General features: G+C 49.4%; 1 protein-coding gene across 4 annotated transcripts in view; it reads left to right on the top strand.

Annotated features, from left to right (window-relative positions):
* Positions 1-108: 108 nt before the first annotated feature.
* Positions 109-16,020, top strand: part of MTRR (5-methyltetrahydrofolate-homocysteine methyltransferase reductase) — a 32,642-nt gene continuing 16,730 nt past the window's right edge. The window contains exons 1-7 of one of the 4 annotated variants that reach the window (XM_044233949.1): positions 109-175; positions 1,257-1,416; positions 2,086-2,246; positions 4,419-4,572; positions 6,154-6,271; positions 8,777-9,161; positions 14,648-14,770. In XM_044233949.1, the coding sequence (XP_044089884.1) occupies positions 2,118-2,246; positions 4,419-4,572; positions 6,154-6,271; positions 8,777-9,161; positions 14,648-14,770 (909 nt within the window). In that variant the 5' untranslated portion in view covers positions 109-175; positions 1,257-1,416; positions 2,086-2,117. The other 3 variants (XM_044233956.1, XM_044233965.1, XM_044233973.1) reach the window with 3 other exon arrangements.

Raw genomic sequence — 16,020 nt, 5'->3', positions numbered from 1 at the left:
AGCGCAGAGAGACGGCCACGCCCGCGCCGGGAGCTCTGTGATTGGCTCCGTTCCTTCCCGAGCTCCTTATTGGTCTTGGGCGCTAGAAAGGTGTGCGCCGTGGCGGAGCGCGCCGCGCGGGAGCAGGCTCGCGTTCCTACTCTTTCCCCGGGCGCTTCCGGCTGGGCACGGTCAGGTGAGACCGCTGCCTGCGGTTCCCCGGGCTGTCAGTCCGCCCAGTTGGAGCCCGCGGGGAGGCGGTACAGGTGGGGGAAGGCACCGGCCTGTGCGCCCGCACGTCCCTCTCGCGGCCGGGCTGGGCCCTCACGGGTGGGTCAGGGACCGGGCCGGGTTGGGCGGAGAGCGGCTGGGCGGGCTGCACCGGAGGCTGGGTCCGGGGTCTCCCGTCGCCGCCCGGGAGCGGGTCGGGCCCCGCAGCGGCGTTGGCACGAGCGGCGCTGGCCCCGCAGGTCCCTGTGGGCGCCTCCGTGGGCGTCTGTGTCCCGAACACTTCCCTAGAGCCAAGGGGGCGACCCCAAAGGGGTGCGGCCGCGGGGGTCACGCGGGGTGCTGCTCCCCCGGTTCTCCGCCTGCGGGAGCCGGGCAGGTGTCGGGGATCCGCCTCTGAGAAACGGGGTCACAGACCTTTGTAAGGTGGTGGTGGGCCTGAGGGGTTCCTCCTCCTCGGGAGCGCCCGGGGCTGTGCCTGGCGCCCAGAAGAGCTCGAGGTCCTTAGCTGTGGTGACAGTAAGCGGTGACATTTCCATCACTGCATTTCCACAGTTGTCGCTGAGCCCAAAATGTGTGTCGTCTTCGTAGCAGGCATTTGTTCGTTGGTTCGGGTGACTTACTGGCCGCCTGCTCGGAGCCAGGCGGTGTGCTGTTCCGTACGGGCATTCCGTGCGCTCAGTGTTACCCAACACAATCCTTTTAATTTCTTTGCGGCTTAATTTATCTTAGACGTACCTGGCCAATGGATGTAAAACTTCTGATGGTCCATTCTGAAACCCCAGGATTTGATACTGATTTATTGAAATCTGCCCCTACAAGTTGGCAGTCAGTCCCCTGGTTTTGTTATTATTTTTTTAAGTTTAATTTACTGAGTAATCTCTACACCCATTGCAGGTGCTGGAAGTTCACCCCCTGGGGGTCAAGGGTCTCACACTCTGGACTGAGCCAGCCAGGCGCCCTCCAGTGCCCCCAGCTTTAGATCCTGGATGAGTATAGGGAGACAAGTCTGTGAGAGGCCCGTGTTTTACTCCTGGTTTTCTCTTCAGGAAACACATCTTAAGCTTGAGTGGATTGGAAATATTTCCTCTCTGTCCGTGCGTGTATACGTGTGCACTCGCGTGTGTACGTATCTGATACTGAAGTAGAGCGGAGTACGCAGTTGATGAACGTCACTGCTGTGATTAGCTTATTTGGCATTCGGAACAGGTAGGAACAGAATCGTATACTTCCAATGGAATTTTTACACTTTTTTAAAAGAAAAGCATGTATTCATCTGAGAGTGAGAGCACGCGTACAAGTTGAGGACGAGGAGAAGCAGACTCTCCACCGCGCAGGGAGGCTGCCTCAGGGCTCCATCCCAGGGCTCGGAGTTTATGACCTGAGCCCAAGGCAGGTGCTCAACCGACTGAGCCGCCCAGGCGCCCCATTGCATTTGTTAACATAAAAACATCAGATGTATTGAACACTGCTGTGTCTCGGCTGTGGTTCAGATCTCCACAGCTGGCACATCTTTGTCGGGGCGGGGTGCTGTTATTCCCATTTCAAGGGCGAGGGAGCTGAGGCCCAGACCAGTGGAAAAGCTTGCTCGCAGTTCTGCCGTCCTGCATGATGGGCGCCGGAGTCGAGGGCGAGTAGTCGGACCCCAGCGTCCGATTTCTGAACCGTGGATTTAGAGCTTTACTCCTGTATTCTCCCTGGTTGGATGAATTCTCTTCTTTAGACTCGCTGAGTATTACGCTCACGTACTTAGAGAAGCCCGTTTCATGTTAGGTGTGGATATTGTCGGAGGCTTTTAGAAAGACTGAGCGGGAGAACACCTGTGGTGTATGCCTCAGTTAGGAACAAAGAGAAATCCCTGTCTCTTCTGTTCCACAGTGTGTTGAAGCTGTAGCACATGCCGTGAGGTGATGAGGAGGTTTTTGTTACTCTATGCTACACAGAAAGGACAAGCGAAGGCCATAGCGGAAGAAATAAGTGAAAAAGCATTCGCACATGGATTTTCCGCGGATCTTCACTGTATTAGTGAGTCAGATAAGGTGAGTGGCTACTCAGGGATTTTACTGTGTTTTATGCTCAGAGTATGTTGGTTGGGAAGTGATGTTAAACAGCAAAGTAGGCTGCTAAATGTCTCCATGCTCCCTTTTCTTTCAACGCTTAGAAATTTATCAGCTCTTGTTAAAATTTGTCATTTTTTTAACATACAAGTGTACATCTGAATTTGACCCAACAGTTTCAAAAGCCAAAACAAGTAACTACTCAACTGTGAGGGGTAGTCGTAGTGCTTCCTTTCTCTCTCGTTGGCTGTGAGAACTAAACAGATGAGTGTTTGCTTGCACTTGTGTGTTTTTCAACTCTCGAATCCCAAGTGCCCCATTTGCATTTCCTCAAAATAAAGACTTTGCCATTCATGTCAGAGTTCCTCCAAGTGAAGGACTAGGCAGTTCCTTTGTGGACTACAGTTTAAAGCAGGGGTGGAAGGTTCTAGAGAAGATTCAGCTTCTTTATGGCAGGGAATGCTTATTTTTAGGCTCAGTCTCTGCAGAAATTCCTACCTTAGGTCATGGAAGATTGTAACAGATCTGTATTCTTCTTTAAGTTAGTGTGATGGAGTTTTCTGGATTTTACTGTCTTCTACAAGTCAGTCTGTAGCAACTAGCAGGAGCTTTTTATATAAGGACAAGTTGATATGCCAGCCACTAATACTTTAAAAATTTCCCTCAGGGACGCCTGGGTGGTGCAGTTGGTTGGATGACTGCCTTCGGCTCAGGGCGTGATCCTGGAGTCCCAGGATCGAGTCCCACATCAGGCTCCCAGCTCCATGGGGAGTCTGCTTCGCTCTCTGACCTTCTCCTCGCTCATGCTCTCTCTCACTGTGTCTCTATCAAATAAATAAATAAAATCTTTAAAAAATAAATAAATAAATAAAATAAAAATTTCCCTCAGTACTTTATTTTTTTAATTTTTTTTTTTAAGATTTTATTTATTTATTTGACAGACAGAGATCACAAGTAGGCAGAGAGGCAGGCAGAGAGAGAGAGAGAAAGAGGAGGAACAGGCTCCCTGCCAAGCAGAGAGCCCGATGCGGGACTCGATCCCAGGACCCCAAGATCATGACCTGAGCCAAAGGCCCCGGCTTAACCCACTGAGCCACCCAGGCGCCCCTCCCTCAGTATTTTAAAAATTAACCTCAGTGTAGCCAGTATACTCAAGTTCATAGTCTCCTCTGGCCTTTTCCACATCTGTAGTTCAAAGGACTAGATTCAGCAGCACAAGTGAATTATAAACTCCACTCATGGGAGAACCTTCATGTTTCTGTATGTGTCAGGGTCAAGATGACTCCAGATGTAGCCACTCACCCCGCAGGGAGCATCGTGGAGGATTCCGCCAGTCAGCAGTTCCTGTAATCCTACAGCAACTTCGGTGTTGGTGTGGAGAATATAATCTGAATCTGTTACTGTAAACAACAAGTTGTCAGCACAATATAACTAGCCCTGTTTGGCCCCTTGGGCTCACCTCACCACCTAGGACAGCAGCTATTTGAACCTTAGGTGAATGCTACCAGTCATGTTAGTGGTCCTGTTTGCTCTCCCCAGCTCATTGGTTTCTCTAGTTGTTGATCCATGTTTAAACAGATAGCTGTCTACTTGCTAGGTCATGGTAGTCCTTTTTAAGACAAAGTTACATGAACTGTAAAAGTTAGGGTTAGGGTTACAGTTAGCACTATACAGGGTGTGCTGTCTCCTGTAAGCATTGTATCACCTGGTAATCTGTTAGCTCAAATCCTTGTATCAGCATGAAGTGGTGAATCCCTCAGTCAGATTCGATGATACACATGAGCAGTAGAGATCATGGAGTCATTAGGAAGAGAGAGGGTGAAGAGTTCTCTTTGGAATATTTAAATTAGGTGAGGTTTAGAGTGAAGAAACTTATCTGTAAGTTGCCGACTTTTCTGCCAATGGTTTCCATTCACCCCCTCCATATTCCCAGCTCCCAGGATCCGGAGGGGGTGAGGAGTGGGCCAGGTTCCATGTTATCTGAGGAGTAACGCTTGCACTCCCCCCCCCGCCTCCTCATCCTCTGCTGTGAAGCCTCGTGCAGCACACATGCCTGGTTCTGGATAGAGGAGATCTAGCTGGTTGCCTTGCTGATGTGTCAAGTCAGAACTATGTACAGCTGTAGATCCCTGACGCATGGTCCTCGTTTTGTAGTATGATCTGAAAACTGAAACAGCGCCTCTCGTGGTGGTGGTTTCCACCACGGGCACTGGAGACCCGCCCGACACCGCTCGCAAGTTCGTGAAAGCAATACAGGACAAGGCCCTGCCGGGAGACTTCCTTGCTCACCTGCGCTACGGATTACTGGGTATGGACCGTGTTTGCGCTCTGCGGGTCCTCGGTTATTCCTGGTTTAATTCTGGTATCTGAATGTATCCTTCAAAACCATGATCTAGAGTTGTGCAGATTTTGTTGTTGGTTTTCTGTTTATGGTTACATGTTTTATATTTCTATGGTGTCCTGTGTTCTGTGAATGCCTCCCCTGTCTTCGCTTCATAGCAGCTCCTCTGTGGAACCCCTGGAATAGCATTTTTTTAAAGATTTTTGTTTATTTGACAGTGAAAGGCACAGTGAAAGAGGGAACACAAGCAGGAGGAGCGGTAGAGAGGGAAGCAGGCCTCCTGCTGAGCAGGGAGCCTGATGCAGGGCTCGATCCCAGGACCCTGGGATCATGACCTTAGCCGAAGGCAGATGCTCAATGGCTGAGCCATCCAGGCACCCCATTTACATTTTTTAATTCAAGTTTTTTCCAACTTCTGTTTTCAAGAATGAACATGTATGTGTTGCTTTAAAAAATTCCTCAAAAAAGGTATCAACCATTCTAGTCACTGTTAGGCCATTTATGGACCCTCCGATGCCCACTGCAATTGCTTACCCTGTTCTTTTTTTTTTTTAAAGATTTTATTTATTTGCCAGAGATCACAAGTAGATAAGTAGGCAGAGAGGCAGGCAGAGAAAGAGCGAGGAGGAAGCAGGCTCCCTGCGGAGCAGAGAGCCCGATGTGGGACTCGATCCCAGGACCCTGAGATCATGACCTGAGCCGAAGGCAGAGGCTTTAACCCACCTGAGCCACCCAGGTGCCCCGCTTACCCTATTCTTTTTGTGAAAGTATGTGGAGATGATTAAACAACTGAGAAATTAACACTTTTAATCCTAAGTTTTTAACCAAGTATGAAAATGTTAGTCCATTTTCTTGCCAGGAAACATAGGAGTTCCTATTTTACCTAACACAGAAATACAGAAATTATGTTGCAGATGTACCTGTCTATGCTCTCAATTAGGGGTCAGTAAAATCTATAAAGGGCCAGAAGATAACTGTCTTAGGCTTTGCAGACCATGTGTTCTTTGTAACAACTACTTAACTCTGTTGTTGCAGCTGGAGAGCTGCCATAAACTATGTGAACAAATGGGCTTGTCTATGTTGCAGCATGACTTTATAAAGACCGTCCAGGGGCACCTGGGTGGCTCAGTCCAGGAGTTGTATTTGGCCCACAGGATGTAGTTTGCAGACCTGTCTGCACAAGATCAGAAGTCTGCAAATACAGATACTATGTTTGTTTGTTTGTTTGTTTGTTTTTAAACCTATCTAATTCTTCTTTTAAGATTTCCATATTTTTTCACAGATTCATGGAAACAAAAAATGTGAAAATATTTGTTAACAGTGGCCAAGGAGTGTTTCTATTTTGATGGGTCTCTTACTGTAATATTGTAAAATAGAAGGCAAATATTTGCATACTTAGTATTTACCCAGGGCAAACCTCAGGAGACAAGAAGGTGTGCATTATTAATCAGAGCATGGAATGGTATTGTTTTAAATATTTGTTCTGTGTATCTTCCTTACATTTAAACCTTACTGTGTGTGCACTGATAACCCGTTTGGGCTCCCCAGGGCTGGGTGATTCGGAATACACGTACTTCTGCAACGGCGGGAAGATCATTGACAAGCGACTTCAGGAGCTGGGTGCCAGACACTTCTATGACACGGGCCATGCGGATGACTGCGTGGGGTAAGAGCAGTGTGCTTCCCTCCACATTTCCAGTCGGCCCCTCTCTCTACTACATGAAAGCTTGTGAGTTTATGAAATATGATGACTTTTGATTTAGCACTGAAGCTTTTATTTTGAAAGTTATTTTCCTTTTTTTTAGCTTTTTTTAGCCCTAGGACCAAAGATCAGCCAGGGCTTGATTTCCATATTCTGTTCACTTTAAGGGCCTCCAGATTCTGCTGAAAGAAGAAATCTGTAAAGATGCCCTGGAGGCATTTGTAGAAGTCTGCATTTTCTTTAGGAACTTCGATCGCCTGCGTGTTTGCTTTCCGCAGAGCACACACAGGGACTGGATGCGGGTCCTGGCGCGGAGGCCGCCCATCCCGCCTGGCATAGTGAGCGCAGGCCAGAGGCGTTCACGCGCCGGCACGCTGTGGGCCCTGGCTCTCTCTTTACCGTCTTAATGGCTGCTTGCCCTCATGCCAGCCAGAAATAGAATTCCTGTTTCCATTAGTTCACTGGTGGTTTTACAGCTCAGCGTTTCACCCTCTGGGCCACCTTTGAAATCCTCTTGATGTGTTTATTCAGAGTTGGAATGGATGTTGTCCTACAGCTAAGTTTATCGTTCAGCCTCTGGCTATTTCAGCAGGTGACAGCTGACCACCTCTTTTTTTTTTTTTTCCTACTTGGTGTGCATATTCTCACCCACTTGATCTTTGCTTATGAATGACGACAAATTCAGCACATGCTGTGCTTTTCTGCATAGCGCTGCCTGGCTTGGGGCTGCGGGAAACACTTCCGTTTTCCGCTTAGCCCACCCTCCGCTCCCTCATGCTCCGTCCGTGAGGGCGATGCGCTGGTCTTTTCGCACCGCCCAGTGCGTATGTTCTTGATCGTGACGAAGCTCTGCTGTATCGCCTTGCGTGTTCACCTTCTAGTCTGGTCACCCTTAATGTTGATTTCTTTGTGTGTGTTTTTGTGTTTTTTGTTTTTTGCCAGAGTCATGTTGCCTTTATTTATTGTCTTGTATGAGCCATGTGCTTGCTAACTTCTTACAGAACCCACGGGACCTGTCACTGAATCCACATTTTCCTTCTCTTCAGTCTTCCAGTTGCCCTGTTCGTTTACTGGATCCAGCGTTAAAATTCCTGAAAGTGTTTTCATCAATGTGTAGCTCTTCAATTTTCAGCCTAACTACCTCGCTTGAGTTTGCCCTCTTCTAAAATTATTTTCAAGGAGATACCCTGGCGTAGTGTGGTAGCCCCCACACTGATGGGTACAAGGATGCAGAGTGGGGTCCAGTCGCCTGCCTGCAGATCCGTGATAGCCAACCGCCTTCACGGAGCACTGAAATCTTGGTCGTATTACTTACTTGTGTGCTCCACTTTCTCCCTCTGTGAGAGGGGATAATAGTGTGTGTCATGCAAAATTTGGGGGAGGAACAAATGACTTGATGCAGGTTGTCCTCTTAGAGTAATACTTGCCCTGTTGTAAGTGTGCCGTGAACATTAGCTCTCCTAGTGGAGGTGTTACCGACTTAATATTTTTGAGCTGCGAAGATGGCGTTTTAAACGTAGCTGTCATTGCTGAACCCTGAGTTTCATGTCCTTGCTTTCCCAAAGGCTCTGAAGGATGGGTTTGTACTAACGAGATTATAGCCAGAGTCATAGTAAGACAGAAGTCTGAAATGTGCCTTTTTCTGTCACTTAACTTTATGAATTAGGATTTACTTGACACCTCCTTTGAGTTGTGATTAAAAATGAAAAGGCTGTGATTTCCAAGATTCTGATGCGTGGTTTCTTACTTGTTCAGTTAAAGTTTCTCCGTTCAGGGAATGTAGGAATATTATTGTTGGCTTGCCCTCCTTTGTCTATTAGTGAATACACTGCCACATTCTAAAACTTATCTATGATTCATTCAGCTTTCCTACAGGAATATTAGGTTTTCTTTCTCTTGTGTTCAGACGCCCTGAAAATTTCATCAGAAATGTTCAGAACCAGTTAAAGGTTTGAACTCTTAGAATACCGAGCATTAATTCAGAGGGATTTCTTGGTGATATTTTAATTTGTAGGGGAAAAAAATTCACTGAATTAGGGGGAAGAAATGATGTTGCATTGACATTTGTAATTATCACGTGATACTAGAGTAGGCTTGGATTTGGGATAAGTTCTGTTATCCTCATCAGAATTTCGCAGGCTTACTTACAATTATAACTTCTTAAAATAGTACCAACTGTATTTTAGGAAGTTAAGAGCAATCCCATTCCTGCTACCTATTATTGAAATGGCTTCATTTCTGTTCTGACCTTTATGCTCAATATTTTTTACAGCTGAAGTTCTAACAAACACACTATAATGCTTTTAACTTAATCATAGGTATGTTTTGTATTTCGAATAGTCATTATATTTAATGACTTTTAATTTAATTGCCTAGCGTTCTGCCAAGTAGACTGCCATTATCCCATGATTTTGTATTTAAATGGAGAACTTAGGCATTTTTTTCCCTTTTTTTATTGCAACAACCCAGTTTAGAACTTGTGGTGGAGCCATGGGTTGATGGACTCTGGGCTGCCCTCACGAAGCACTTCACGTCCAGTAGAGGAAAAGCGGAGAGAATCGGCGCTCTCAGGGTGGCATTGGATGCTTCCCGAAGGATGGATCCTCTGAAACCAGAATTACTACACATTGAATCACAAGTTGAACTTCTGAGATTAGGTGATCTGCGGAGAAGGGATCCTGAGGAGCGGGGACAGAATGCAGTGGACGGAGGTCGGTCAGGTGCCCCAGTGGTGGAGTCGGAGTCCGAGTCCTCGCTCACCCGCTCGGAACCGCCGCTCTCACAGGCGGCCCTGAGCACCCCTGCCGCGCCGCCCGAGTACCTGCACGTGCGCCTGCAGGAGTGTCCGGGCCAGGTAAGTGCCCCCCTCCCCCCGGCCGCCGGCTGCAGAACCTCCGCTTCCCAGAGCAGAACCTCCGCTTCCCAGAGCAGCCGCTTCGTTGTCGTTACTGCATTGCAGCAGGGGTCTGCAAGCCGGCCTGATGGGCCCATGCGGCCTGCCGCCTGCCTCGGAAAGTAAGGCTTATCGGGACCCAGGCCTGCGCGTCCGTCCCCATGTGGCCTGTGGCTGCTTCTGTGCCACAGCGGCGGGGTTCGGGGGGTGGCAGGGGGGTGCCTGGAGGCGGGCGAGCCTGAGATGGTTACTGTCTGGCCCCTTCCAGAGAAGGTGCCTGGGCAGAAGCGCTTGCATAATGTCACTTCTGTCTTTGAAGCAAGAATAGCTAAGAGCTCAGTTCCTCTGTCATTTTGGAGAATTAATTTGTTTCTTAATTTCTGTGTGGGTCAGGTGATGGCAGGTGTTGTGGGCACTCAGGAAATGACCTCAGCTATACTTGAAGTGCGACTTTACAGCACAATCGCTTTTCCAGCAGGGACTTTGTGTCCTGGGTGCCCTGGGTGCGCCACTTTGGGGATTATTCTTTTTCTTGGTGAAATTTTACAGCCTGGTTTTTGCCTATATTGTCATTTTTTTGTCAGGTGTGTTTTTTCTCTTAATAAAGAAGTGTCCTTAAAGTAGTCTCTAAATTTTGAGCATTAAGTTGATTAACAACTCCTTTCTCCTCAGCACTGCCAGCGTGCGGCCCCCTGACACTTCTTCCATCAGGCCGAGACTCCGCCGCAGCCTCTCTTTCGGGGAGCCCCGCCCCCTTTCTCTAGCGTGGCTCACGGTGGGCTCCCCGTGCGCTGTCTCCCATAAGCTTCCCCGGGGTGCAGGATTGCGATTTCTTGTTTCTTGATTTCTTATTTTAATGAAGCAAGGCCAGACATTTTAGAAGCAATTTAAGTACAACTTAGAAGCAATTTATTTATTTATTTATTTATTTATTAGAAGCAATTTAAATACAGCTTTCTAGCTCTTAGAACTGTTGGCCAGCACCTGATAGGATAATGGTTTTTTAACATCTGCTTATGGTGTTTTCCTAGAGCATTCAGGCAAATGTGTTTATAGGAACAGCTGTCAGGTGTTGCTTTCCACTTACGCTCCATTATTGTGCAAGTTGTTTAGTTAAGTGAGGTACTTCGGGTAAGTATTTTTTCAGGCTTGGGAGTAGAGGGGAGTGACGAGTGAGCCTCTGGCTGGACAGCGGGTGGGGGTGGCACGGGCAGGGTGAGAGCGCCCCCCCCGCCCCGTCGCAGGCTGCAAGGACAGTGCATGTGGCAGAGGAACAGGAACGTGAACGTTCCTGAGGAGGAGGGTCTGAGAAGGCTTGGGGTATGGCACAGGTCATTAAAGAGGCTTCAGTTCCTGGTAACGTGGTGGAGAGATATTTAAGATCGCACCCAGTTAACGCATATTCGTGTACATTTGCTCAAGGGATATGCTTAGACGATTAGGGGTTGGAAAAAGATTTGGGGGGGCATCCTCTTGGGGTCCTCACATTAGGGAACTGAGAAGGGGAGGAGGAAGCAGCACTGGGCAGAGCGTGCAGCTGAGCCTCAATGTCCTCTCTGCCAGTCCGGCTCCACATGGCGTCAGTTCCCCAGCGCTGGTGTCTCATAACCTGTGGGGTCTCCAGATCTTGTGGTGCAGGCCGCGGGGGCTCTCGTCCATACCATCGCTCAGACCTGCCGCACAGCCCTTTCCTGCCTGGGCCCCCTCACAGCCGCTGCCCGATGTGTCCCCTGGTGCTTGGGTCGGCACCGTCCTCCCTGGTGTGGCAAGTGCTGCTGCTTGCAGGGCCTGAAGACCCACCAGCTCTTCCCCTGCTCTCCAGGGGACGTGAGGTACAAGATGCACTAGCGTGTCCTGTACTGGAGGGGGCATCCTGACGTGCCTCAGGCTTCCGGACTCCTGGAAACTGGCCTCGCAGTCTGCACAGGGCCTGGCCTTTCCAGAAACTCCCACACACTGGCCACTTTGCACATTGCGTGTGAGTCGGTAGTGGGTAGTGGGTAGTGGGTAGCATAATGTTCCTAATGTCGTGGGCTGGCGTGACCTTCTGTGGAAGGTCCAGATGTTCTGCGTCGATTCAGGCTGTCCTGAAACAGCTGGCAGGAGCATTATCACAATCTGGTGGCAAAATGGTAAATGGAAATTTTCCAAGTGAAAGTGTGCCCCTCTTTAGGGGTAGAGATGGAAAAGAGCCCAGCGGCTCACTCTCTCCACATGCCCTGTGCCTGAGGTCGTATTAGTCCGCCCTAGCAAAGGAAACCATCCGCCGTAGAAGCCGTCACTGGGGCTACTGCTAGTGTTCGTTGCGCTTCATTGTTCTCCCCCAGCATCTGCCCGGTTGCGTGCAGGGACTGGGTTGGTGAGTTAGATGGAGACCATCCCTGGTCCTGTACGTTTTTAGGGGTAGTATTGATACAGTATGGATCCCTGCCATTCCTCAGGATGGAGTATTTTTCACTTTCTACTTGGGTGGGGGGAGAGGACAGCGTCAAATTTAGAGGCTTCCTCTTGGCCTCCCCACTGTACAGCCCTTAGCCACAGGCTAAGAACTGAGTGGACCCATGGAACCAGACCTGGCCCAGGATTCCCATTTACAGCCTGGCCCTGTAGGTCCCACTCTAGTATGTGGCCCATGATGACACTTTGAGTTCCTGGGTAACAGCATAGCTGGACCCTCTTCTAGCAGTTCCTGGAGTATCTGGGTATTCCCCTTGGCCCAGTGTATGTTTACCGCCTGAAAGAACTTGACCGAGTATGATCTCTGCGAGGTTGCTGAGTCTCCCTCACCACCTCCCCTACCCATGGGAGACTGCGTTCAGCCACCCCTCCAGCCTTCCTGCTGGGATACTTACGCCTCCCTCCAACACCCCGCAGGACTTCGCTGACTAAGCGCTCCCACGTCCCTCTGTTCTTCGGTGGTCCGCCCTTATTCTTTTTTTTTTTTTTTTTTTTAAAGATTACTTGAGAGAGCTAGCGAGTGAGCACAGGCAGGGGGATGGGCAGAGGAGAAGGACAAGCAGACTCCCCACCGAGCAGGGAGCCCGATGTGGGGCTCGATCCCAGGACCCTGGGATCATGACCCGAGCCAGAGGCAGATGCTCAACGACTGAGCCACTCAGGCGCCCCGTCCGCCCTTATTCTTGGCCCAGTCTGTTAGCTCTGGCCAGCAGAGCGGCCAGCCCTGAACTTCTCCATGTTGTCGGTGCCCCTCACCAGCACTGTCCTGTCGGCCTTGGCAATGGAGTGTGCTCTGGGCCCTCCAGGTTTTGGCTCTTCATAGTTTCATCCGTTCTACTCTGTCTACTTCTCTGAGCCTTTTACTCCTGTCATCTGGTGCTGGCCATGGAACTGTCAGCAGTTCTTCCTCATTTAGTGTGGACTTTAGCTTCCTCCTTGGCCTCGTAACCATCTCTAGAGGCTGTTGCCAAGGTGTTAAAGCCAGTATCCTGAGATAGTGCTCCCAGTGAGCAAAACTTCTCTGTCCAAGTTGACATTCTACCCTTGTTGGCCTGGGACCTCAACGTTCCATCTTGTGCACACGCTGCTGGTTTTTGCTGGTGCGGTTGCTGTGTCCTGCACACTCTTCAGAGCGTAGTCCCTCTCCTGCCTTAGCTGGCCCAGCCCATCTGAGGCCTGGTGTGTCGTGACTTAAGCCTTACTGGCCCAGCAGCCAGGAGAGGAGATGGGATGCAGGAGTGGGGGTATGGGCCTGTCTTGCCAGACGGAGGTCTGAATGCGAGGAGGACATTCTTGCTCTTCATAGGCAGAAGTAGTCACTTGTGCAGGCTCAGCAGGTTCAAGGAAATCTAGGGATTCAAGATTTTTAACCCACATGTCCCTCTCCCAGCTGCCAGCAGGCCATTCTGTGCCTCTCCGAGTCAGGTCTTAGCATTCTAGCAGGCAAGAGATGAGCAGCTTCTAGCCGGCAAGAGATGAGCAGCTTCTTTGTGTGCTACAGAGCTGTCCTCTGGCTTTCACACTTAGTGCTTAATTGTTCATTAATTTTTCTCAGTTTTTTTTGCATTTTTTTCCAGAGTTATCATGGAAGGTTGGCAATACCCACAATTCTGCAGGCCTTATCGGTGCCATTTCCCCATAGATCTGAAGCACCAGCTACTGCGTACACTCTAATGCCTTCCCTCTTATGGTATCATCGCACTTAGCTCGTGCACTGTCATCACCTTGAGCTCCCTCTCTCCCAGCTGTCACCAGTGTTGTGTGCTCATCATCAGCCAGGTGGGCGATGCAGCTCCAGACGCCCATGTAGCATCTTCCTTGAAACCGGGCTAGCGCCAGCTGTCACCAACTGGCTTCCTTGGAATAGAACTGTGTGATTATTTCTTAGGTTATCCCCTTGGGATCCTCACCTTGGGGAATGCAGAGGACAGAAGCAGGAGTGGGCACAGTGAGACGTGCACTGTGATGTGTCCCAGCAAACGCCCCGGCTAGCCTCAACAGGGTTCTCCAGAGCTAGGATGGCCCTTCAACATTGTCCTGAGTTGGGGCAAAGTGCTGGGCCTTTATAGTCCTCGATGAGCCGTTGGATGTGGGCTGCCTCTGAAAGGGGGTGTGACCTGGGAATGCTGAGGTCACTCTCTGAGATGACTCTGGGCCCGCTGAGGGCCATCTGCTGACAACGTTACCAGCAGCCTTGCTGAGGTCGGTCTTGGGCGGCATCTCCCAGTGCCCCATATGTCATGACTGTCAGGCTCTGAGTTTGATCCTTTTTCTAGTTTTTCCACATGGCCATTTATCCAGTATTAACTGATGAGCATTTTGTAAGTTTCTGTCTTCAATAGAACTTAGAAACATCGAGTTAGAAAAGAAGCAGATGTAGTGCAACGAATTGGGTTTCTTTGCAGTTTCCCAAGACCTATGCTATCTAATATAAAAGCTGCTAGCCATGTGTGACCACTCAAATTCAAATAAATGAAAATAAAACTAAGAATTCAGGGGTTTAGGCACATCTGGCTAGTGGCTCCTGTACCGACTGACGTAGGTGTGGAACATTCCCACGCCAGGGCCCGCCACTCTGCAGATTCTTGTGAACCTTTCTTCAGGCATCTTCCAGCCCTAAATATGTCCTTCCTTTTAGCATCTCCTTTCTGAAATTGTGCATGCATATGGTTTCCTTTTGCATGGTTTATTTTGGAATACTCTTAGACCTTCATAGGAAAATGCTGGTATCTGTTATTTTCAATATATATCCCAGAAATTTAGTCAAGGAGTTGAAGTCAAATGATAGTCAAGGAGTTTAAGATACGATGAGCTATCTCTTCTGAAATATTGAGAGGCCTATGTCTGTAGCCACTGCCTTAGATAAGAATACTTAAATATCTAGGATATTTTATAAAATCCTATTGATCTTACCTGGTCACTAAGTGAAGCAATGGCAAGTAAAATGGAAAATCGCATTTAGTAATATTTTATCACATTTGTTTCTCAAGGAGGAGAGCCAAGCATCTGTGACTTCAGTGGATCCAATTTTTCAAGTTCCAATTTCAAAGGCAGTTCAACTGACTACAAATGATGCCATAAAAACCACTCTCCTGGTGGAATTGGACATTTCGGTAAGTCACAGGATTATCTCTGAGCGCCGTTGTCCGGAAGCGCGGAGACTTGCGTGCTGTCGTAGTCCACACACTCGGGAGGGAGGGGCGCCTCTACAGGAGCTCTGCCTCTCTACTCTTGACCCCTCATTCTTCCTCCCCACCTCACACCCGTTCTTGTCACTTCAGGAAGGAGCTTCACATGAGGAGTGACCCCGCAGGTCACTCCGTTGAAAGGCCAGCGTTGCTCCCTTACCCAGGCAGCCGCGGAGGAGTAATGGAGTCAGAGCAGCCTTTTCGGTGTGAGAAGAGCCCTGGGAAAGGCCCCTGCTCACCCGAGGCCGGCCAGTAGTTGGAAGTCGCGCTCAGGCCAGACGGGCCTCCAGTGCTTCATTTTTCACAGTGACGGTCTCATTCCTTTGAGACTCTGGAAGAAGTCACGGCCCGCTCCCCACGCCCCAGGAAAATACTTCCGTAGAAACATTTTTCACGTAGCTTCGGAGGCTCCCGTGCTGCCTCTCACCTCCGTCCACAAGCCCACCCCTGCCCCAAACCACTGGCCACTTGCTAATCCCGTAACCTCAGTAAAGCTTGACTTAGGTCTTCGGAGTCATCTGCTCTGTGTTTGATGGAGGTCCTGGGGGGAGGGTTGTGCTCGCAGGAAAGGCTGTGTCAGGGCTGTGCCTGTCGACTTCGGTGAACCCCTCCTGGGGAACAGATGACGGGCATCAAGCCAGGTGGTTTTGCTTACCTACTGTTGACTGTTCCACAGTCCACATTTTAATATCCATATTGTTAAATACTCTTTGTCCACTGAAGCATTTGTTTTTTTATTCCGTTCTATACTTCTGTCATAAAGTGGTGAGGGTTGGCCAGTAGCTGGGGTCAGGCTGTGCCCTTCACAGGCCAGGCGGGAGCACGTGCGGTCAGAGGCTGGGTCCGGACGCTGCCCTCGTTCCGCAGCCCTCCATAAACCGCCGTGCGGCGGGGACGGCCCGGCCAGCCCTCGTTCACGCACAGTGCCCCGCCGGGTGCTGCGGGGGCCCGTGCTCAGTAGGGAAGACTAGTGTCATCTCCGACCCGTCGTCTTCCCCTACAGAAAGGAAATTGAGAGCCAGTGTGGGCAGCCCTAAATGGTTTCTCTCCCTCATCATGGATGTTTTCATAAGAGGGGTTTTTACATTGGTAAAACATTACTTACTGAGACACCTTAAATGAGAATAGTTTTAACTAACATGGTAAAAAATACTGAAATGATTTAAAGCAAAACA

This window comes from Neovison vison, chromosome 1, assembly GCF_020171115.1.
Source record: "Neovison vison isolate M4711 chromosome 1, ASM_NN_V1, whole genome shotgun sequence".
Taxonomy (NCBI): Eukaryota; Metazoa; Chordata; class Mammalia; order Carnivora; family Mustelidae; genus Neogale; species Neogale vison.
Note: the sequence above shows the minus strand (reverse complement) of the source record. Positions and strands in the feature narration are given on the sequence as shown.